General features: G+C 40.1%; 1 protein-coding gene across 16 annotated transcripts in view; it reads right to left on the minus strand.

The window, feature by feature from the left end:
* The window catches only part of PDE1C (phosphodiesterase 1C), a 689,353-nt gene that overhangs the window by 18,971 nt on the left and 647,020 nt on the right, over positions 1 to 23,362 (minus strand). For 3 of the 16 annotated variants that reach the window (XM_078342146.1, XM_035253114.3, XM_035253116.3), the window contains one exon: positions 9,849 to 12,259. The exons of 6 other annotated variants lie outside the window; for them this stretch is intronic. In XM_078342146.1, the coding sequence (XP_078198272.1) occupies positions 12,090 to 12,259 (170 nt within the window). In that variant the 3' untranslated portion in view covers positions 9,849 to 12,089. Of the gene's footprint in view, positions 1 to 9,848; positions 12,260 to 18,074; positions 18,530 to 21,797; positions 22,304 to 23,362 lie in introns of those variants that run through there. 7 more of the 16 variants (XM_078342150.1, XM_078342159.1, XM_078342156.1 and 4 more) reach the window with 3 other exon arrangements.

Genomic DNA, 23,362 nt, shown 5'->3' on the forward strand with positions numbered 1-23,362 from the left:
ATTGTACACATATGCACATTAGGTACATATGTATTGTGCACATATGTACATATATATTTATCATAACACCATATGTACACGTGTACAAATCTGTGCCCACTATGTAAATAATGTACACATGTAGAAATAGGAGCAAACTATGTACATATGCACAGCACGATAGCCCACAGCCCCCGCCAGAGGGCCTGTAGCCGACCCCAGGCCCACCCTGGCTGCTTAGGGACCCCCTGGCTAGGGGGCTGTGCCCACAGCCCCTGCCAGAAGGACTGTAGCAGCCCCCAGGCTGACCCTAACCTAAAACCCTAAACCCTAAACCCTAACCCTAACCCTAAAAAAAAAAATAATGAATGACATTGTGTTTTGCCTTCTGCTCTCTGAATTCCCTCTGCTTTCCTGTGGATGTCAGCGTCCACGTGGATGAGCATGCAGATCACCTGACTCATCATCCCACATCTTCCTCAGCTCTGAAGACATTTGCTTTCACTTCCACTCCCCTTAGGCTGCCACAGGAACAGTTCTTGTGATCTTTTGGACAACTAGATTTCTGAAATCTCAAACTCAAACATTCTTTCTACTTGCCCTCTGTGGCTGATTATATTTTCCAAGGTGGCTACAACAAGTTCTGGCATCCTGTGTGCTCTTCTATTTTTTTAATTTTAAAATTTTTTATTAATTAATTAATCATTTTTTGAGACTGGAGTCTCACTCTGTCACTCAGGCTAAACTGCAATGGTGTGATCTCGGCTCACTGCGAACTCTGTCTCCGAAGTTTAAGCGATTCTCCTGCGTCAGCCACCTGAATAGCTGGGATTATAGGTGCCTGCCACCATGCCTGGCTAATTTTTGTTTTTTTTTTTTAGTAGAGATGGGTTTTCTCCATGTTGCCCAGGCTGGTCTCGAACTCCCTACCTCAGGTGACCCACCTGCCTCATCCTCCCAAACTGATGGGATTACAAACATGAGCCACCATGCCCAGCACTTTGGGAGGGTATATTTTACCTGCCTGTAGCCAGAAAGGTTTGTATTCCTTTTAGGCAGTTATAGATATATTCTCCTGAATGTGGCTCATCATAGAGGCCAAGAATAAATGAGCTTACCTAGGGATGAAGACAAGCTTTGGTATGACTGGCATGAAAGGCATAAGGTATGGGGAAATGGCTACAGAAGATACTGGGCAGGGAGGCAGAGGCCGGGTCTGTGTGCCCCATTTCTCTTCCTGCATCATCCCCAGAGTTAACAACTCCCGTTTTCACAGCTCAGGCACAGCCCTATTCACATTGTTTGGTGGCTATTTGCTCCTAAAGGTACCTGCCCACTGGATGAGAGTTCCTGGAGACCTAAGACTGTCTTTTAGTCACTGCTGCATTCTTAGAACCTAAAACAGGAAAGGAATTTAACAAGTATTATTGAATAAAGAAATGAATCAGTGATATTCTAGACCAGGAATAAAGGCATGAAGAAAGGAATGAGACTGGTATATTTTGTGGACAATGACAGCACACATCCTGCACATTCCAGTAAGAAAACAATAAAGAACAAACATCTTATAGGACTTGCACCCGCTCGTGAAGACCCCAAGTCCTGTACTCTGCCAGCACCAACCAGTTTGTAACATAAACTGAGAAGCCATTTGCTGATGGCTATCTAGACTATACATTTCTGTTTCTTTCAATAACTACAACTTTCTTATGAAGTACAACATCGGGACTATATTTTAACTCAATTCAAGCAGCACAAGCCAGGTGTGGTGGTGCACACATGAAGTCCCAGCTGCTTAAGAAGCTGAGGCAGGAGGAGCCCTTGAGCCCAGGTGTTCAAGGCTACCCTGGGCAGCATAAGGAGATCCTATCTCTAAAATTCTTTTCTAAAGCAGCACCTCCCAAGCTTCCTTCACTGGAACGCTACACTGATGTAAGTTATCCTCTAAGATCTTTTCATTCTACATTCTCAAAAGTTAAATTTACAGAACCCACCTAAACCACCAAAAGTTATGATAAATATAGTTGGGGGAAAAGAACAGGTAGACCAGGAACATTTGAAAATTGTGTAGTGTAGGCCTCTTGAAGTTTCTAGCTCTCTTTCAGCCCATCTCCTGAGCACGTAACCAGCAAATCAAACTGCTCATTGTGTGTCTTACAAACTCCGCAAATGCAAAACCATTTTCTATTCTGTCCCCAGTGTGGTCTGTCTTCACTTGCCCCAGCCTGCCCCAATGATCTCTCAGTAACTAGTGCCTACATTTACCCTCACTGGTGCCCAAGTTCTCTTCAACCCAAATTTTGTTGATTCTACTTTCCAAGTTCATATCAAATCTACTATCTCTCTATTTCCAGTGCCACCCCATAGTCTGGCCTCAATTCCTCCCTATCTCTATGGGTTTTTTGGTTGGCTTCTTAATTTTTCCTCCTTCTTCCAACCCATCTCCATGTGGCTGACACAGCAATCTTTGTGAAATATGACTATCCTGCCAGGATCCTGCTAATTTTTTGTAAAAACTCTTTTCATTACATTTACTATCAAGTATAATTCCTAACATAATGTAGTCTTTGCTTGTCCTGAGAGGCTCATCTCATGCCCATCTCCCGATTTTTCACTCGGTAACCATAAAATGGGCCTTCTTCTGATCATAAGTGTGTGTTCTTTGCTTCTTGCTCTTTCTGCACACACAAACACACACTCCAGTTCTGTTCTGCAAAAAAGTAAAATAAAACCAATGTGTGAGCATCTCATTCAGACTTCAGGGAAGCAGGATCTTCTACTTAATTAGAAACCGGCTTCTGGAGAAACAACAACGATACTAATCAACAGCAACTTAAAGAAATAGGGGTTTATTATTCACACACAGTAGTGAGTCCCAAGGAGTCAGCCAGGGCTGGCTCAGCAGTTCAGCAATGTAATCGGAGCCCAGGCACATTCAGCCATTCTGCTCTGCTACACAGAGCATGTCAGATTTCATTTCCATGCTCATCATGAACTCATGGGTTGCTGTATCTGCAGGCTCAAGTGGGCACTCCAGGCAGGAAAGCGAGAACTGGAAGAGGCTGCCCCAAGATGTAGGTCAACTGGGAAGTTGAGTATTTAGCATTTACTGTTTCTCTAAAAGAGACAGGCAGGGGAACAGCCTTAGAAATGCAACTTGGGTCAGCATTAAAATACTAAGAATAATAAGTGGAAATTAGTGGTGCTGTAGTCATTATTATTTCCATATATAAAATATCATGGTTAGTGTCTTTTAGAGTTCTGTCTTTATCATATTTACTATGATTTCTATAGTTCCTCTCACACTATTTCCCCAGCCCTATTATCTTCACATATTAAGGTTTATGTACACGCATGTGCGCACACACGCACACACACACACTTAAACAATATGACTCTTCAAGGAACTAATCCCTGTGTCTGATGAAGGAAAAAAACCTATTTGGAAATGTACTCAATGAAAATGATACTCTTCACCACCTGCTTGCCCTTTTGAAATCTAAGACTCAAGATTCATCCAGCTAAAAACGCCAATGAAGGATTCCCTGAAACTCATGCCTCTAAAGGACACCAGGTGGCAGTGCAGCCTAAGAAGTGACTGTGAGCGAGTCAGGCGCGATCTGTCACATTAAATAAACCAGTGAAGTGTCTGTGTGCCTACCAACGCCTCTGAGCCACGTAATCATCACGGCTTCAACCGCATTCCTGGAAATGATCAAGGCACGATGCCTTTTCAGTGTCACCATTGTAAGTGGCTTATTAACATTCGAATTCTTTTCAGATGGGAGGCTTTTCTTAGAAAATACAGCCGTGCTGTCTAACACGACATCACCCAAGGCATTTTTAGCCTAGCTTCGTAAGTGATGAGATCACACTCTAATATTTGTTTCCAAAATTTGGGAAACTATGGTACTTTCAGTGGTACAATGTTTGAGGAAAAGAAGACAAACGATCTACTTTTAAAGGTAAGATTCTAAAGACTGGAGCTGTATTCCTCTCTTTGCCAAGAATTTTGAGTCTTTAAAATACAGCAGAGATATACAAAGAGCAAACTAGTTGTTTTTGGAAAAATATGACATTTCAATCCTGTCTTTAATTTATTTACTGGATGAAGTGAAATTTTGGCACATAAAAAGATATTTAATCAACACAACAGAGCATTAAGACAAAGGCAAAACTATGCTCTCTCTTCATCCATGGATGCTAATTGATTTTAACAAATGAAACCTCCCGTGGATTGGAACCAATTTCCTGGAGCTTGGTGTCAAGAAAGTTTCTGACACTATTTCTGAGCCTGGTGAGAAAAGTTAATGATGGTTGGTTGTAAGTGGGAGACGAGAAGTGGTAATGTAATGTTTTCCCTGAATATATGTATTTCTATCCCTATCTTATTTCCATTTGGTACCACATCTTCTTGTTACATTTTCAAGGATCTGTTTTATATAAAGCACTATGTTGATCACTATGGAGGATACAATATGGAAAAAAATGGGATGGTCATTGCTCTTCAGGAAATGATAATACAGTAGGAAAGCACTAAGATCTATGTAATTTGTGGTAGAATGACTTAAGTGTCTCAGATAAGTAAAAAAGAGCATTATAAGGATTAATCCCAGCAAAAGGCCACTTTTGTTGGCGAGATCAGGGACGAAGTCCCAGAGAAGGTGAAAGTTTATGTGGGGCCTATGAGAACAACTAAGATTTCCAAAGGCAAATGGCAAGTAGAAGAAATTTCATGACCATGAGGCCATGTGAACAAAAGCAAGAATAGACCTGGCTCGGTCAGCAAGCAGTTCCATGTGAAGATGCGTGGTGCAAAACAGCTGTAAGTAATAGATATCGCTTCATGAGAAACTTTGTCCTTTGAAAATTAGTATATTACTCATGTGTTTATTTATTGAACAGGATTGTTTGGTGATATTTGTTGTCTTTTTGGCTTAGAATGCTTGGATTCAAATGCTTTGCACTCATTTGATCTCTTTATGCTGAGTATGGAGAGAGAGTCGAGCAAAAGAGAGAACTTTGTGGAAGGAATCAGAAGCTCCCAGATCTCTCTGTAAAATCCTCACTGCTCATTGGCAGGTACTGAATCTTCTCAGTTACTGAGAGGAGCCCTCTGGGAGACGCCCTCTGGATGAGACAGGAATGAACAAACTTCTCCAACAGGGGACAGTGCACATGTTGGCAAACTTGTTCTTCATATTTCTCTTGAGAAAGTCTCTGCCACTGGTCACTGGAATTGGGTTTTCTGGCTCCAGGGGGAAGTCTGACATGAGAGGGGATATCTGTCTGGCAATGGAGGGCTGTAATTCCCCAGGAGGGAACGTAGAGGTAGAAGCAGAATCCTGGAGAAGTATCGGTGACAAATGTGAAGATGGATTTGGAGGAATATAAAAGATAAAGACTTTAAGAATGAGTAACTAGGAAAATGGTGGTAGCAATAACAGAAATATAGACATCAGAGAGAAGACAGTATGAGGGCTGCAGAATGATATGGAGGTGACACAGCACTCCAAGACACTCAGATGAAGAAGTCCAGCAGGTCATTGGGAGTGCAGGTACAGGACTGAGAGTCATAAGGACAAATTGATAGATTCAGAAAGTTGAAGAGGAATGGACTTATGGAAACATCACTGTGCTCTGTCAGTTTGGATATCTATCCAAAATGGTTGGACTCCATTGCTGACTTTCTATAACAATCAAATATATTTTGGCAGTAGAAATATGATTGAATGGTGGAAACAAGTTTAAACATGACAATACAGCTTCCTATGTCAGACTTCAGGGAAGAATAAGATAATGATATAGAGTCAAACATCTACAGAAGTGGGAAACACAACAATTAGGGAATATTTTTTCCCACATGGACTATGCTTTCGACATGTCTTAATTGATAGGACAGGAAACAAAGGCCACAAGTTGGAGAAAGAGCCAACCATTTGGATTAACTGATGAGAGATGGGGAGATTAATTCAATGAGCAATGGTGCAAGGAGGCCAGAGGTCCAGATGCGTGGGTGGTTATCTCAGCCCTTCTCCTAGAAAGGTAAGTAGGCCTTCTCCTAGAAATGCTTCACGACACGGGTTCAGTAGGGGACACAATCAATCCTGGCCTAAGAGGGAGAGGGAGGCTAACAATCCTGTGTGTCAAGAAGAATCACGCCATTGCTGTTGGTCCTGAATTCTATGTTGGATGACAGGAGCATGGTTGGCTATGATAGACCCATGATGATGATGAGCAGGCTTAATAAAGGGGTGTACCGGAAAAGTCTTTGGGAACAACATGATGTATGGAGAAAATATATGGCAGTACAATCAAATGACCTCAACTTTCTGAAATATTTAACCCATTGACTGATCAGCAATAGGGACAGTAAGTCTTCCCACACAGGTTTACCACAGAGTTAAAAAAACATTAGCATATATTAAAGTGCCTGGAACCTGGTGGATTCTCAAAAACTATTACCTGGATTTTGAAACTGATTATGCTAGAGCGGTGTTCTATCATTTAAAATTTTCAGCCCCTATGATTGTAATTGCCCAATGAGTTCTTCCTGCCTGCAGCACAGAAAATAAATAAATAAGTAAATCCACTAAGATCTCAGCAGTGCAGTAGAGAAAGAGTTTAACTGATGCAAGGCTGGCTACACAGGAGAACTGGAGTTATCACTTAAATCAATCTCCCTGAAGGCTCCAGGGGTCTGAGGTCAGGAGATTTTAGGGGCCAGTTGGTGGGCAGGGGCTAAGGAATAGGTGCTGCTGATTGGTTAGGGATGAGATCATAAGAGTTTGGAAAATGGTCCTCATGCACTGAGTCTGCCCCTGGGTGTGGCCACAAGATCAGTTGAGTCAGGAGTCACAAATCCAGGTGAGGTCAGTCTGAAAAACATCTCCAAAAAAAAAAGCAGTCTTGGGTTCTACCATAGTGATGTTATCTAGAGGAGCACTTGGGGAAGTCACAAATCTTGTGCCCTCTAGCCATATGACTCCTGAGCAGTAGGGGATTACAGAAACTGTGCCTACATTTTAGCTGAATTCATGCCCCTCCCATAATCCTGGTCTTTGGCCTTTCATCAGTTTTACAAAGGCAGTTTTCAGTCACTGAGCAAGGAAGGGGTTAATTTCAGGGAGGGACTGTTAGCATCCTCAATTTCAAGTTAAACTATGAACTAAATTCCTCCCAAAGTGAGCTTAGCCTACACCCAGGAACGACCAAGGACAGCTTGGAGATCAGAAGCAAGACAGAGTCAACGATGCCAGATTTCTCTTCCTGGCATAACTTTGCAAAGGCAGGTTCACTGCATTTTTCTCTCCTTATATTTATTTAGTACCCTTTTACTTTTGTGTCTTCCAAAAGTTTGGAATCTTCCTTTACCTTGTGAGTCAGAAGGGATGCTGCTAAAAGGGCAATGACCACAAATGAATTGTCTCCATAATGACGGACATCCAGACGAGGTGGTTCCATAGGCTTGGCTCAGCTGAATCTCTTATTCAGGTGTTAAGACAAAGTATGCCATTGGACTTCACAGAGAACCAAAGTTGAACATTATGCTTTAAAGGTGGAGTTAAAATATGAACATGTGAATTTAACATATGCAGATGAGGACAGTATTCCATAGTTATTGTCACTTACTATTCCCCAAAAGCAGCTTCTCATGTTTTGTGAATGTAACAAAAGTGTAATGAATACTCATAAGTCTCCTAGATCAGTCTAAAAAATAAAGCTACCAGCAAAGGCCCACTTTCACCATCTGTGATGCGAGGCCTTCTCTTGCCTCAACTAGCCTTGCTGAGGGCACTTCAGGCTACAGAAGGGCCACACCTGGAAACCAAGTCACGAAGCCTTCACCCACTGCCATCCTCAGACCCAAGGCATCCTCATTTCCAATCTAATTTGACAAACTCTCAGTAAATCAGCATGTTGTTCCAATAGAGTTTTTTTTAATTGAAAATGGATCAAAGAGAATATAATTGGTCAGGTGAAGCTGCAGCCAATGGGAAAACACTGAAAGTTTGCAGATGTATAGGTGGCCTTTCATCTAAGGAACAGAGAATGGAATGAAAATCTCTTAAAAATAGTGGCTATCAACCATCTCTACCCTCTCCTTCTATTCTGCAGGGACTACAAATCCGAACAGTGGGATGCTGGAGTGTCTGTTCTATTTCAAAAGCTTAGTGGATGTGCTCACGATAAGGCTTAACTGGCTTGCAGTAGAAAGAGGTAGGAAGACAAGAGAAGTTGCATTCTCTAAGCACCTATAAATGAAAGTCACTGCCGTACCCTTGTGGGGTTGGTACCATAACTGAATGGGAAAAAAATAAATGAGCAGAACTCCTGGGCAGGATCAAGTGGGGTGAGCAGGAGTGGTGGTGGTGGAAGAGGGAAAGACATATTTATAGGGTTCTTTTCTTATATGGATTGGTCTTTCCATAGGATTGGATTTTGTTTCAGGGAAAAACCACCATTTTGAATCTGCTGTGGGATTTTTGTGTTTATAGGAGTGGGGCCCAAAGTCAATGCCCATCGTTTGTCAAGGGTGAGCTCACATGCCTTGAAAATATGAGGTGTTGAAAACATGTGTTGAGCTCATATGCCTTGAGAACGTGAGGCATAGGGGGTGAGAGGTGGACCACACTGCACATTTGCAGGAATTTTAATGCAACAGAGGAGAAAGGTCTTGGTGCCTCAGGTAATTCATCCGCTTCCACCTCCCAAAGTGCTGGGATTACAGGTGTGAGCAACACGCCCAGCTATTCATGTAAATTAAACCTTACTTGTTTGCAGTCATATCCTTGGCCTCACAACTTGCATAGCTGTGTGAAGTAAAAAGAGTTTAGGTAAAAAAAAAAAGAAGAAGGAGAAGAGCAAGAAGATGGAGGCAAATCTGTGCCTCAGGAAGCCACAGCCTGTGAGAAATCCTCCACAAAGGGAGACTGGCTCATACTGGGTCCAATTTTTAAAGAGCTAATTCTGCTGTGCTATCATCCTAAACCTTCAGGAAAACTCTGCTCTCTGCCATTGACTTGTGTTGGTGGAAATTTGGAAGAATAAAGCACTTGTGTGTGGAGAGGGAGATAGCATGAATAGGAGCAGCGTGAAGGGCAGTGGTTACAGGAAGTGAGTCACAGGGAGGTGGTGGGAGAGTCCTAGTCAGTCATGAGGTCAAGAGACAGAGGCCCAAGAAGGCCAAGGACATGGGGATTCAGGTGGAGAAATTGTTGGAGGTGGGGATGTCAGAAACTGGTGCATGTAGGAATAGCCAAATGGGTAATACAAGGTTAAATTACCTCCTTTTTACTGAAGTTGGAGATTCTCTACCTGATGTCATGGGACATTGCTCTTGAAATCAGGGCCTAACATCTCTTTACTACACTCCGCTCTCTCCAAGAAAGAATAGCTAATATTTATTTGGCCCTTGATATAAGGCCAGCCCTGTGCTATAATGTGTGAGGTATTATTATTAGGCTCAATTTACAGCTGAAGAAACTGAAGTTGAGAGATATTATGTAATTTAGTAAAGCTCCCAGAGCAAAGAAAAGGCAGTGTCAGGATTTAATTATACGTTTTTCTAAACTCCGAAGTACCAATTCTTAACCACTAGCAAGACAGCTTAGCCTGGAATGATATAAACTGAGTTGATAATACAGGTGTTCACCTACTAAGTCCTATTATGGGTTATTTATATTAACAAATTTGTTGACTGGGTGCATAGGGAGGAAAAGGTTAAAAAATGAACTATCACCTACAGAATCAGGAAACACATGAAATGAGTAAGTTATACTATTCACCTTGACAAGATATTCAGGGCTGAACAGTGCCAAACTTAGCTAACAGAATTTCAGAGAAGATAATGGCTCACGTACAAGAAAGACTGTTAAAAGCATCTTTTTATTTACTATAAGAATATAATCTGCATTTCTAAACAATCCATCATGCAAAAAACATGGTAGGCATTTTATAAGCAGCGCAAAATCTCAACATCTGTACACTGGCTCAATTAAAATATTAGCAAAGGATGAAAAACATCACATCTTAGGAGAAAATAATACAGAACAAGATTTCTTCCCTAGGAACGTGGCTTCCAACACCAAGAAGCACAGCTAAGAAAACACAGCCTCACTGAATTCTCAATACCTAAGGTGGAAGCTGTTGATAGATAGATGGGGAACGTTATTTGAGGAGGCTGCTACTCCCATGGGCCTCCTCATTGTGTAGCCAAATGAGTGTACAGCAAGCACTAAAATATCTGTGTATACACATAAGAATTACCTACGGAGTTAACCTAATCCAGATGGAACAGACACTACCAGCCTGCATAAAGGTCTTCTAACCCAGACACCAGGCAGGGAGCTAAGATTGCAATTGCCTCCTTAACAAAAAGTCACCGTGATTTTTCTTTTTGTATAGCAGTTAAATTTCTCTGAAGTGTCACCATAAAGCACATTATAAATAAACTGCTCAAGAGCATGATGGGTACTAAATTCTACAACCTGCTCAACTTGAATAACTGCAGTTAATTGGAAATGATCTGTGAGGAATGAGAGACGGGAAGACACCAAACTCTTTACAATCAAGCCTCAGAGACTGAGGCCATCAGGAGCAAACAGCTCCTTCTTTGTGGGGCTGTCCTGGAGAGTTCATCCTGATTGTGAAACGCTCTTGGCTACTTCTGTTGTGTACCTATTACTGGCCAGGCTCAGCAACAGTGACCAAAACCTACATTATCATTAATTCATTATCATTAATGATAATTATTCATTATCATTAATACATTATCTTCAATGCAAAGTGCAGAGTGGGTATAATGAATCCTAGTTTCTAGTTAAGCAGATGGGGGCATCAAAAAATTATGCCTTGAGACCAAGGACCCCCAACTAGTTACAGAAAGAACAGGATGAAGATCAGACTGGCCTGAAAACAAACCTAGATTTCTCGCCGCACCAGCTATTTCTGGAGAGATTGAAAGCTATCTCTAATCTTGATCCTTTCCTTGCTACGTCTGTGCTGGTCCCAAAGTGAAAATTCTAGGGAGAGACACAGAAGGGCTGAAAATGCCACCGTGAGGAGAGGTGAGTTATAAAGCAATGGATTCCACCAACAACTGTGAGAGCAATTGGGATCCCAAGGGCTTTGGATATGTAGCCTGCTGGGAAGAGTATCTGAAATGTAGCTTAGAGGCATCTCTAGCCTAGTTTAAATTATTTATTTCCAGTCCAGAAAAATCCAAAAATAAAGAATTTAAACTAGGCTCAGATTTTTATACCCTCCTGGCCTAGGACCACAAAAATCAAACTGACATCTTTTGCATTGACTCTCAAACCTGCAGTCTTTTAGGCATGATTTTTAGTATCATCTCTGGGTAGAAGTAAAATATTAGAGGAAATGAAGCCAAATGCATCTCCTGCAAACCTTCAAATCCTTAAAGGTACGTGAGGCTATTGGGCATGAGGCACATGTTTAGAAACCAAGAGTCTTGTTTTTTTTTTTAACTTGGATTTGCTTTGTTAAGTGGGAATTCCGAAATGTCCACAAATACATCAGTTCATCAGTTCTTCTCTTCCTTTCAATATTTTTACATTCAGAAGCACAACTTCTGTTTTGAATACATTTACTTTGAAAGTTACATATTTACTTGAATTTTAAATAAATGTATTTACATTTTAAATAGGTGTATTTAAAATTGGAAAATTTGTTTTTAGCAGTGCATGTCTTAAATATGATGATTATTAAACCAATAATCTTTTGGGGGCAAGTCAACTTTTAGAGATGCAAAAGTGGTAACGAGAGAAATTTTATATTTTTTTAAAGTTTGTTTCATTTTAATTTTGGTCCAGTTTAGACTTTTAGAGGCCTATACATAAAAACACCCCTCTTGGTAGTTTGTTGCTGGAGTCTGGGCTGATCCCACATCCAGCAATTGATTAGTCTATCCAAGAACTACAAAGAGGAGAATCACGTACAACTTTAGTTTTACCTTGGTGGAGTCAACCAGGATAGTCCTTACCCCAACAGCATCCTAGTGGCTTTGAGGTATGTCCTGCTGTGGCCAGTGGGTGTTGAGAAGCAGATAGGTAGACCATCCTTCATGCCCCTCTCTTCTCCCCCTTGGCCTATTTTCTGTTCCAGTTATGTGAGATGTTCTGAATCTTTTTCATTTTCATCCTCTGATCCAGCATCTTGTACCTCGCAGGATGCTCATCAGTTTTCTTTGAGACTGAAGGTGCATAGGAGCTAGATGCATAAGCAGGGTGTTTAAAATGACGCAAAGGAGGCTTGATGACTGGAGGCCATGGAAAGGAAGACAGACAACTGTTAGCCTCACCCATGACATGGCACAACCTAAATATTGTGAGCAACTTCCTCTAGACCTGTGTGTTTCCTCCAAAACCAGGAAACAAGCCGGGTTGGATTCTCCCTGGAAACCTTATGGCAGATAGGTGAATAAGCACATTATCATCTTGGTCATTCACTCAAAATAAATAAAGGGAAGAAATTTCTAGAGATGCACAGTGATGACTGCAGTATGTAAAGGTCCTTTGACGATGAATGGATGGGGACAAGAGAGTGAGAGGAACCACTGGGGTCATTTCTGGGAACAGCAGAGCAAAGAAGGTAAACACAGATACAACATTAACACAGCATTTAGCACTGTATGTAAGCTTGTAGTGTAGGAAAATGGCACTCAATCCCCAAGAGCTAATTAAAAGTGCATCATTAAGAAAATATTTATAAAACTCTTATAAAGATCTTGTATTCAAAATATAAAAAGAATTCTTAAAGCTCAACAACAAAAAAAAAACCCCAAAAAACCCAATTTTAAAACGGGCAAAGATCTGAACACACTTCTCACCAAGAGAGATACATATGTCAAATGAGCATAGGAAAAGATGCTGAACAACTTGTGTCATTAGAGAATTTCAAATTTAAACAGCTGTATGCTACTACACACATATACACTGCTAAAGTCTAAAAAAGTTGACAATGACAATCGCTAGCACAGATGCAGAGTAATAGGAAACCTCATTCTTGCTGATTGGGATGCAAAATGGTACAGCCACTTTGTAAGACAGTTTGACAGTTTCTTATGAAGCTAGATATAGTCTTACCACACAATGCAGCAATTGTGCCTCCTAGGTATTTACCCAATTGATGGAAAATGTATGTCCACATAAAAACCCACACATGAATTGTTGAAGCTTTATTCATAAGTGACAAAAGCTGGATGCAACCAAGATGTCCTTCAATATTTAGGTGGATAAACAAATTATGATACATTTACACAATGGAATATTATTTATTGCGATAAAAAGCAAATTAACTATTAAGCTATGCAAAGACATGAATGAATCTTAAATACATATTGCTAAGTGAAAGAGGTCATTCCGTAAAGGCTACATAGCATACAATTCCACTTCTATGACATTCTTCAAAGGACATAACTATAGAGATGATAAAAAGATCAGTGATTGTCAGGGGTTTGGAAAGAGGAGGGAGTGTGAAGCACAGGGGATTTCTAGAGCAGTGAAGTTCTTCTATACAGTACTGTAGTGGTGCATGTGTGACATTACACATTTGCCAAAACCAATAGAACATTATAGGACATAGAGTAATCCCTAATGTATGCAAATTAAAAACCATTTAGGGGGTCGGAGGAATCCTAGAATGAAATGCAAACTGTAACAAGACAAGGTAAATAAATTTCAAATGTAGGAAGCAACCTCCCTGAAGAGTGGGGGACAAGATGCTCATCAAAGTAGCTTTGTGTATGAATAGAATCTGCAAGACTAGAGGCCAATGAAGCTGTACACGGGCACTTTATTCTAGTTGATAAAATTGTTTACCATGGGGCTATTTGTTATCAATTCTATTACCACTCCACATGTATACTGGAATTCAACAATTATGTAAAAAGATGGTGGATGCTGAGAATTGTTGGAGGAGGTTAGAATGATCTATGTAGTAATGGGCTTGGAGATATCAATATGAATTCATATTTAGCTTAATAGAGATACAGGTGATTATCTATAACAATATGTATAGACGTGTATGTACATGAGTTGGCACTCACACATATAATTTATTGCTCTATCAGCTGAAGGGGAGGGAGTCTAGAAGCAACATATTCACTACAAATCTAGAAGCCTCAGCAAAAATAAGCACATCTTCTGCCCTGATCTTGGTTTCTAAAACCATTTGCGAATAAAATAAACCAGGGCTCCTTGTAGAAATGACCGATTCTAGAGACAGGAAACAAAATATACAAGAAGCACTTGAAGCATCGTGTAGAGCTGCAAAATTTAAAGTGTTCAAAAACAAAGAAACGAATGCAATGACAGGCAAAGGAACCCTGAATGAAATATCTATGAAATGACAAAAATTGAATGAAACCGAGCAACAAAATAAATAAGGCCGTGTTGCATTACAGCTCAAAGTGTAAAATAAATATCCATGAGTCCATACTAATACAAATAAATGATTGAATAAATAAGTAATTGTGGGAGATTAGAAAAATATCTTACGCAGAAGATTACAATTAATTTATATGTATGTCTCCTTTAAGGAGAAGGAGCCCTGTAGTATGGATTGGACGTAGTGACATCCTTCCAAAAAGTATGGACTGAAGTATGAGACAGGCCGGGCACAGTGACTCATGCCTGTAATCCTAGCACTGTGGGAGGCCAAGGCAGGCAGGTCACTGGAGGCCGGCAGTTCGAGACCAGCCTGGCCAACATGGTGAAACCCTATCTCAACTAAAAATACAAAACTTAGCTGGGCATGGTGGTGCACACACCTGTAATCTCAGCTACTTGGGAGGCTCAGGCAGTGAATCACTGGAATCAGAAGGTGGAGGTTGCAGTGAGCTGAGATGGTGCCATTGTGCTCCTGCCTTGGTGACACAGCAAGACCTCTTCTCAAAAATAAAGAAATAAATACAATAAAAATTTGAAAAATGAGACAAAAGAGTAATTTTATAGTAATCTAATAAATACAACTTCATCCAGGAGATCAAGGTTGACACCAGTGCATGTGATGAAAATTAATACTTTGTGATGAAAATAGAACTTTACATCTGGAGTTTTCCTCCCAAAAATACATAACCCCATTCTAATAATGAAAAACATCAACTAAATCCCAATTGAGAGATATTCTACAAAATACCTGACAGGTATTCCTCAAAGCTGTCAATGTCACCAAAAATCAGAGAAGTCTGAGGAACTGTCACATCCAAGAAAAGCCTAAAAAGGTTGATGACTGAAAGTAATGGATTATCCTGGATGGGATCCTAGGACAGAAAAATGACACTGGATAACAACTGGGACATTTGAATAAAGCAGGAACTTCAGATAATAATAATAATTAATAAAAACAAAGGATAGCATCTAATCTGCAGATCTAGACACAGAAGGTAAAGTACTCATTGAGTCTTCCTCCCTCCACTCCCCTCTACACCAGCCATCCCCCACACCCCTTCTAGGTTCTGCTGGACAGTGTTTGGTCAGTGAGATAACTAAACATGAACAAGTCAAATGATCATCAAAAACAGATGAGATATAATAACTAGATGAAAAGTACAAGGAAACAGAGCCAGTTGAGCCCTTGCTCATTGGCTCTCCCTGGAGACTGGCTCTCCCTGGAGGCTCCTCCACTGTCACTGAAAGAGCCAGTGCAGAAGCGGGACACACAGTGTGGGTCCAATAGAAGGGCCAAGGTCGGGGACCCATCTGTCCAATGCCTGAGGCTTCCTTGTGAAAAACCAGCTCTGTATATCTCTTCCAATAACAGGGAAATGCATGGTGCTTATGATCAAACAAAAGATTAGAAACAACTTAAATGAACAATCATCAAACAAAAGATTAGAAACAACTTAAATGAACAATCATAGGGAATTGGCTAAATTCTGGTCCATTCTTAGAATATACTACTGTGATACTATGGCAAGATGATACAGATGACTATTAACAAAACTAGAGGTTCATGCAATAGTGTTAAATGAAAAAGCAGTATATGTTAGCTAATCTTGTTGCTATAAAGTACATACATATGTACATGGGAAAACCAGAAGGACATACATTTAAATCATAGCAGGGCTTATTTCTGAGCAGCATAAACATGGCTATTTTTTCTCTTTGGTTGTTTATACTTACTAATTTTTCTGTGATGATCAAGTTCTAGTCATATGACTTTTTAAAAAGAAACTAGTAAAAATTTCTTCTGTAGAATCATCTATCAGAGTTGTTCTATAAAATCACACTTAGAGAAAATCAGTAAAACCAAATTCACCTTGGGACCTTAGTAATAGACATCTCAGATTAACCTTAGCTGAGTACACTTTTCACAGCCTACAGATTAATATTTATTCACCCACTTCTTAGAGCACCTATTGTGTGCTCTTAATATAGCAGTGAACAGAACAGACGCAATTCTAGTAGCATCCTCTGGAATTCTTGACTCACTCGCAGAAGTAAAAAGTGTTCAGATATAAGTGATACTATTGCTACAAGCTCCTTGGTACCCATGCCAGTCCTACCTATTGCAATAACCTAACATGAAGTAAAGAGCTGCAGCAAATGGCTCTGTTGTGACATATTCTTCTATATTATTATAGGTTTGTTTATTAGATCTCAGAGCGCCTTATTCTGTTTCTTAAGGTAAACAAGGGATTATGGCATCCAATTCTCTAGGAACAAACATAAAAACTGTGCTGTTATCCTGGAGAATGGTGTAGAAAGGGGAGAGGGCTTCACCTTAAAAGCTAATTGTTGCAATGTCTAGGCCAGCTGACTCACTGCTCTTCAAGTCACAGTCCCTCTCCATATTCATTCTATTTTCGCTACTCAGCAGGAACTCAACCAAAGTATTATTGAATTTCCCACTTCTCAGCATGAAGAGACATTTACTGTTTGCTGGAATTCTGATTGTCAGAACAAAAACTCTCCTTGCCACTGGAGTCATTGCAAATGGAGTTGAACCTGCTGATAGAGATCAGCTCCTCGCTGAGTTTGTGGAAAAACTTACATGTCTGCTGTCACCCTCCCTCAAAATGTGGGATAAAGGAAAATTTCTTACATTGCTGTTTTATATGCATTCATTGCCTTTCCTCTCTGCAATGGAATGTGATTTGGCGACAGGGAAAAACACCAGAGCCAGGCATATGGGCACCATCTTGAATTTAATGTGGACATTCTGCTGGGGTGCTGGTGTGACCTTCTGAGGATGCCCTCATTCATTGTCTGGCTATATCTAAACTACTGGAAGGGGTCTGACCCTCCTCCTTTCAATGACTGGGCACTTCCCACAGCTGAATCCAACCAGTCATATAATCGCCAACCCCTAGTGGAGCAGAACCAAACCTGGATCCCCACCCCCGCCACAAAAAGGGTTGATTATCAGCAAGTTGGACATTTCTTTTCCTTGGGGATACTTTAGAAAAGTCTGGCCTCATCTCTTAGAGCAATATGCTTGGAGAAAATGATCTAATTAGTTAATGAAGATTTTGACAAAGGCGTATATCTCAGCACAGAGCCTGAACTTGGGCAAGTTATTATCTATATTACTTTTAAACATGCTTAGCAAAACCAAAAGTTCAAGCCAAAAATTGAAACATCACCATCCTTTATAATTATGCTCCATGTTTGATTTTCGTGAAAGCAATTCTCTTTTAGGAGTTCTAACTCTCAATTGTTTAATTCTTCTTCATAAACGTAACAATTTCTCCCAAAGGTATCTATGATTTTCTCCCCTTTCACTGCCACCACCAATCTATCTTTTGTTCTCTCTCTCTCTCTCCATTCTCTCTCTCTCTCTGATCATTTTTCTTGGTAGCTACTTTTTGTATTGGTATGGGAAACAACTGCACAGAATTATTTTCTCCAAAAAATAGGTTCAAATTTATTCATCTATCAAAAACAGCTGTTAGGATTATTTATATCAGTCTGCTGGAAAACAAAGTGCTCTTCAACAAAACTGTGTAATAGATATGGTTTCCTCAATCAAATTTCACTGAGTTAAAGTTAAAGCAGTATCTTCACGTCAGGACTTACCAGCACCATAATGCTAACATCTATTAAGAATCCCTGAGAACAGCCAATAGCATGTAGTTTTTCTCAATTTTATTTGGCTAAATAGCTCCATTTTATCAAGAGCATCTTTGAGTGAAAACACTTTCAGAAAGAAATGAATTAATTCAATATCACATATCATATCATATCATCATATCATATCATATTATATCATATCATTATTATGTCAAGTAATTAACCCAGTATACCCTGCTGCTTTGCACTAAGTGGGAGCACTCCAGAGAGAACAGCCACTTGTCCTCATCCACGTCACTGGCCTCATTCCCTTGCGTTCGATGTGATTTCCCGTAGCACTGGCCTTGGTTCTTTCCATCCACTGTGACTTCAGTGTGACCTCTGGAACCTCACACTGCAGTGCAGCAGTATTTTCAGGTGGAAGCTTTCTGAACCTCATTACTCAGCATCACTTCAAATGGCAGTGACTTGGGCTACTCAGAGCTTCTGCATAAATTTGAATATTGGCAGCTTGTCTTTAAACAAAAAATAGGTTGAATATCTGTTTTTTTGCTTTCAAACATAAAGCTATGATATGAACTTTAAAAAAAAAAAGTTTCCTTCTATAGATACTTTCTATCTGCAATGTGTACACACACACACACCCCAAACCACATATACCAAACAAAATAAAAATAATCATTTATTGCCACTTACAGGTTATTTTACATGAAGGACAAAACTATACTGTACATTCTATTTCTAAAATCAGTATCTGTTTGTGGTAGAAAGCCCTAATAAAATGTACAAAAACCAGCCAGGAGTTTTTGAATTTACAGGAATTGGAATGTTAACGTGAGCTTCACTGAGGATAGAACAATATGAGAAGTGAGTCTGTGATTTTTATTTCAGGAACTGCTGTGGTAAAATAATTACAATAGCTGATACTGTGTGCTTCACACAATGATAAGAATTTAACCTTGAATCGTCACTACAATCCGATGGGGCAAGCACTATTATCACTCCCTCTTTGGGTGAGGAAACTGAGGTTTAAAGAGCTTGAGCAACTGGCCGAAGTCACACAGTTAACAGAAAGGAGTCTGGATTCTGGATCCACACACATGCAGTCTGAATTCAGACTCTTCCTCCTATCCTTCCATATTTAAAATACTCGTACCAAAACACAGAGTAAGTTTTAATAACTACCAATAATAAATTAAAAGAGTCAAGTCAAGATTATATCTCATTTATATTATTAACATTTAGTTGTAAACCTGTGTCATATACTGGATTCTTGAATGCCCTTGAATAATAAATAAACTTGAAGCAATAATCTCGCTTCTCAGTAAACAAAAGTGAGTCCTCCCCCAACCCCACCTTAAAATAGTTGGTGGCAATGGCTCAGGAAGTAACTACATTAAGGTCCCGATTAAAAATTCTCTTAAATAACTGCTTTGATCTTTTCCCTCCCCTCTGCCAGGCTGAAATATTAACAAGTATTCCAAAAACTCTAGGCCAGTGGAGTCGAGCCAGGGAAGCTCCAGAACTTTACGTGAAATCTTTAACTTGTGATTCTTAATCCTGACTGCACATGGGAATCAGATAGCTTTTAAAACTCCTAGTGCTCAATTTGTACCCCAGATCACTTAAAGCAGAATCTATGAGTGTACGATTAAGCCTCCAGGAATTGTTTAAGCTCTTCAGATAATTCTGTGCTGGAGTTTGAAAATGAACTGCCTCTCCAATCCTCTCATTCTTCATCTTCCATAAGCTCATTTGCAACTCCTGCCCATCCTTGGAAGCTGGCCAGATTCAGTTCTGGCTCTGTCCCATATGCCTTGGACACTTGATTTCAGTTTCTCATTTAAAAAAAATGGAAATAATAACACTCACTTCATAGGGCAATGGTAAGAATAAAAAGAAATCATGCATGTGAAAGCAGCCAGCACAGTGCTGACACACAGTAGGTGCTCATTCAGTATCAATCTCCATCCCTTTCCTCAGATAAGGACAATTAGGAACTATCTGGGAGGTTTGCAAGTGCCTGGAAATTTGGTAGCATCTTGCTTGCCCAACTAGGGAATTCATTTGCCTCTCTAAACACAAAAGCATTACAGTGAGGCCACGTTGCTAAGAGCCCTTCCTTTTGTCGAAATACAATTTAGCAACTTTAACCCTACAAGAAAATTAATCTCATACTATGTGCATTAGATGTAGTGTAGTCTAAGGTGATAATCTATTCTTAAACTTTCAAGGTATATTTCATATTAAAAACTAGAATGATTAAGCCCATTACCTACATTTTTTATTTCTTGGAGACGGAGTCTTGCTCTGTCCCCCAGTGTGGAGTGCAGTGGTGTGATCCGGGCTCAAAGCAAACTCTGCCTCCTAGGTTCAAATGATCTCCCTCCTCAGTAGCTGGGATTACAGGCGTGTGCTACCACACCTGGCTAATTTTTGTATTCTTAGTAGAAATGGGGTTTCACCATGGTTGGTCTCGAACTCCTGACCTCAAGTGATCTGCCTGCCTCAGCCTCCCAAGGTGCTGGGGTTACAGGCATGAGCCACCAAGCCCAACCCCATTATCTACATTTTTAAAGACCCAGATTCTCCAAGGACTTTACCTCAAGAAAATGAGAATGCTGAATCATCTATGGCTTCCATTTTTCATTTCACAGAGCAAACAATGCAGGGGACAGGAAACTTGCAGTATGAGAAGCTATTTAGAAGGAGTTGAGTTGATCCTGCCTGAACCAAACCACTACTAGTCTGATATGGAAAGATGACCCAACCAGCATTTCCAGATCCCTAGAGGAATATGCATCCATAGAGAACAGATAAACCACGTAGTTTTGCTGCCTTCCATGACACCTGAAGCTGTTTTCTCCCACCCATGGTTCTCAATCCTGGATGCACATCAGATTGCTTGGGGAGCTTTGAAAAGGTCTGATGCTCAAGCCCTGCCCCCAAGAGTCTCTAAAGTAACTGATCACTTTGGAGTGGAGCCTAAACATCTGTATGTATGTAATGCCCAGTGATCCTACTATGTAGCCAAGCTTGAGAACCACTGGCTTTGAGGCTGAGTTTGTTTCGAGAGCTACCTGGTTTATACTTAGCTTTAGAAAGATGCTGGGCAGCCGACCTACTCCCTGTTCCTGCTGTCTGGGAATGCCCAACCCTCAGCCATGTGCTAAGATTGTAGAATACAATTTAGCAACCTTAACCCATGGGATGAGAGTAATTTTCTCTCTCTCAATTTCCTCACCCAAAGAGGGAGTAAATTTCTCATCAAGAAAATTACTCTCATACCACGGGCATTAGATGTAGTGTTGTCTAAGGTGATAATCTATTCTTAAACTAAGAATAGATCTAAGACAGGATCTTAGTGCTAAGATCTGTGACAGGAAAATGAGCCCATGGACATCTACTTTTGGGAGAGGTGGGTGGTTTTATGAAAGAAGCATAGGCTTGGGGGACGTCACTGGGCTAAACCATCACTAGCTGTGAAATCCTAAGTAATCTGTTTTAGCACTCAGGGTTTGGTTTTCTTTCTTCCTTTCTTAAAATAAGAATAGTAACTGCCTTCCATGGTTGTGGTGAGGATTTTAAAGAAAATATAAATGGAAAAATGTATGTGCAGTACCCATGTGCCATTGCACGGTACACCATGCCCAGAGTGTTGTAGGTGTCTGGTATAGAGCCATCATTGTGACACAGCACAGAAGATGAAAGGTCATCACTGCTGCCTCGTGATAGCGCCCTCCCTGGTGGATCTCCTTATTTCAATGTAGAAAAGTCACATAATTCTCCAAATGATGGGTTTTATTACATGAAAGATCTCATTACAGAGTGAAGGGATTAACTTAATGAATTTATTTGTGAATATTCGGCAGAGAATATACCACTTTGCTTCACAAAAGACCAGTTATTTAAAATATGCATTTGTGAAAAATATATATATATATATATTTTTTTTTTTTTTCCATTCTGCCACCTGAGGAAACCACTGTGCTGAAACTAAGTGCCATTTTAAGCAAAGCAAAAATGTCTAGCATAATACATGTTAAGGACCTAAGGTTGTCCCTGATATTTGTAGATGTGCGATACATGTTAAAGCATCTGTTGTTACAACCCTGTATTAGGGAGATCAGAAGTCATCATTTCTTGAAATTAATTACTCAATAACTTATAATACATATATATTTTGCTTTGGTAAAACAATCATAAGCTTCCTAAAATGCCTTCAGACCTCAGAGCTAGTTCAGTTTCTTCTGAGGGATCCTCTGGATGGACGTTTTATCTGTAGTCCCCTAAAACAGGACATATAACAATGTCATTGCAAGACAGCTGGCATCTAAACACACAAACTCTTTCTATAGCAGGCAGTGGAGTTTAGAAGCAGAGCCACATCTACAGAGCCAACACTACCATGCACATTGGAGGAGCAATCAGCTACCTGCATGGAGGAATGATTATGGAACTGTACCTTTCCATTCAGGGATCACTTCATGAAAGTGAGGTGATGGAGACACCCTGGAGATTTTGCTCAGAAGTGTAAGTCACTGACTAGTCACTATCATTAGCAATCATGAATGTTAGTGGTGGTGAAGTTCTGGACCATTTCTCTGGTGACAGCCAATATTTCCCCAGCTTCCATCATGGATGTCCCACCCACGAACCTTGAGTGGGTTCGCAAATCCCACTGGGGCAATAAACAAAGTTGGATCTAGGAAAACAATGGCTGCAGGTGCAAGAGTCACTTTGCTATAGATGTGCAAGAAATCAAGGTAAGGTCCCCAGAGCTGTTTTCTGGTGCTGGAGCTCCAGGATATCCTCTTAGGTAATTTTTGAAAACACACAAGCAGTTCTTTAATTAAGTGATTGTTTGTGGTTTCTGGATTGAGACATGTTACTTGCAGAACTTCCTAAATACCCAGATCCCCATATCCCAACACCTATCACACCCTATAGTTTAGAAAGGGAAATCGTTAAATTTCTTGGACATGTCTATAAAATCACATCTAAAGTAATAAAACTAAACAAAAGTGTTTTGCCAAGCATCCACAGATTTTTACCTTAAAAATTATTTAATATAAAATCATTTAAGCATACAGAAATGTATAAATAACTCTCAATACTGTATAATTCAATAGAGTTTAATAAAATCTTAAAAATGTTCACATTTGCTCAAACATTTTTTGAAAGAAATTAGCACAGGTAGAATTAAGTTACCCAGTAGCTTAAGTATCTGTGATACTTCCTCTCTTCCTTCTGAAAAAGCCATCATCCAGAATTTGGTATTTATCATTGCTGTGCATATATGTATGAGATGATTGCATCTGTATCCATCTCTATCCATGCATGTTTTT

The sequence above is a fragment of the Callithrix jacchus genome, chromosome 11 (genome assembly GCF_049354715.1).
Source record: "Callithrix jacchus isolate 240 chromosome 11, calJac240_pri, whole genome shotgun sequence".
NCBI classification, from domain to species: domain Eukaryota; kingdom Metazoa; phylum Chordata; class Mammalia; order Primates; family Cebidae; genus Callithrix; species Callithrix jacchus.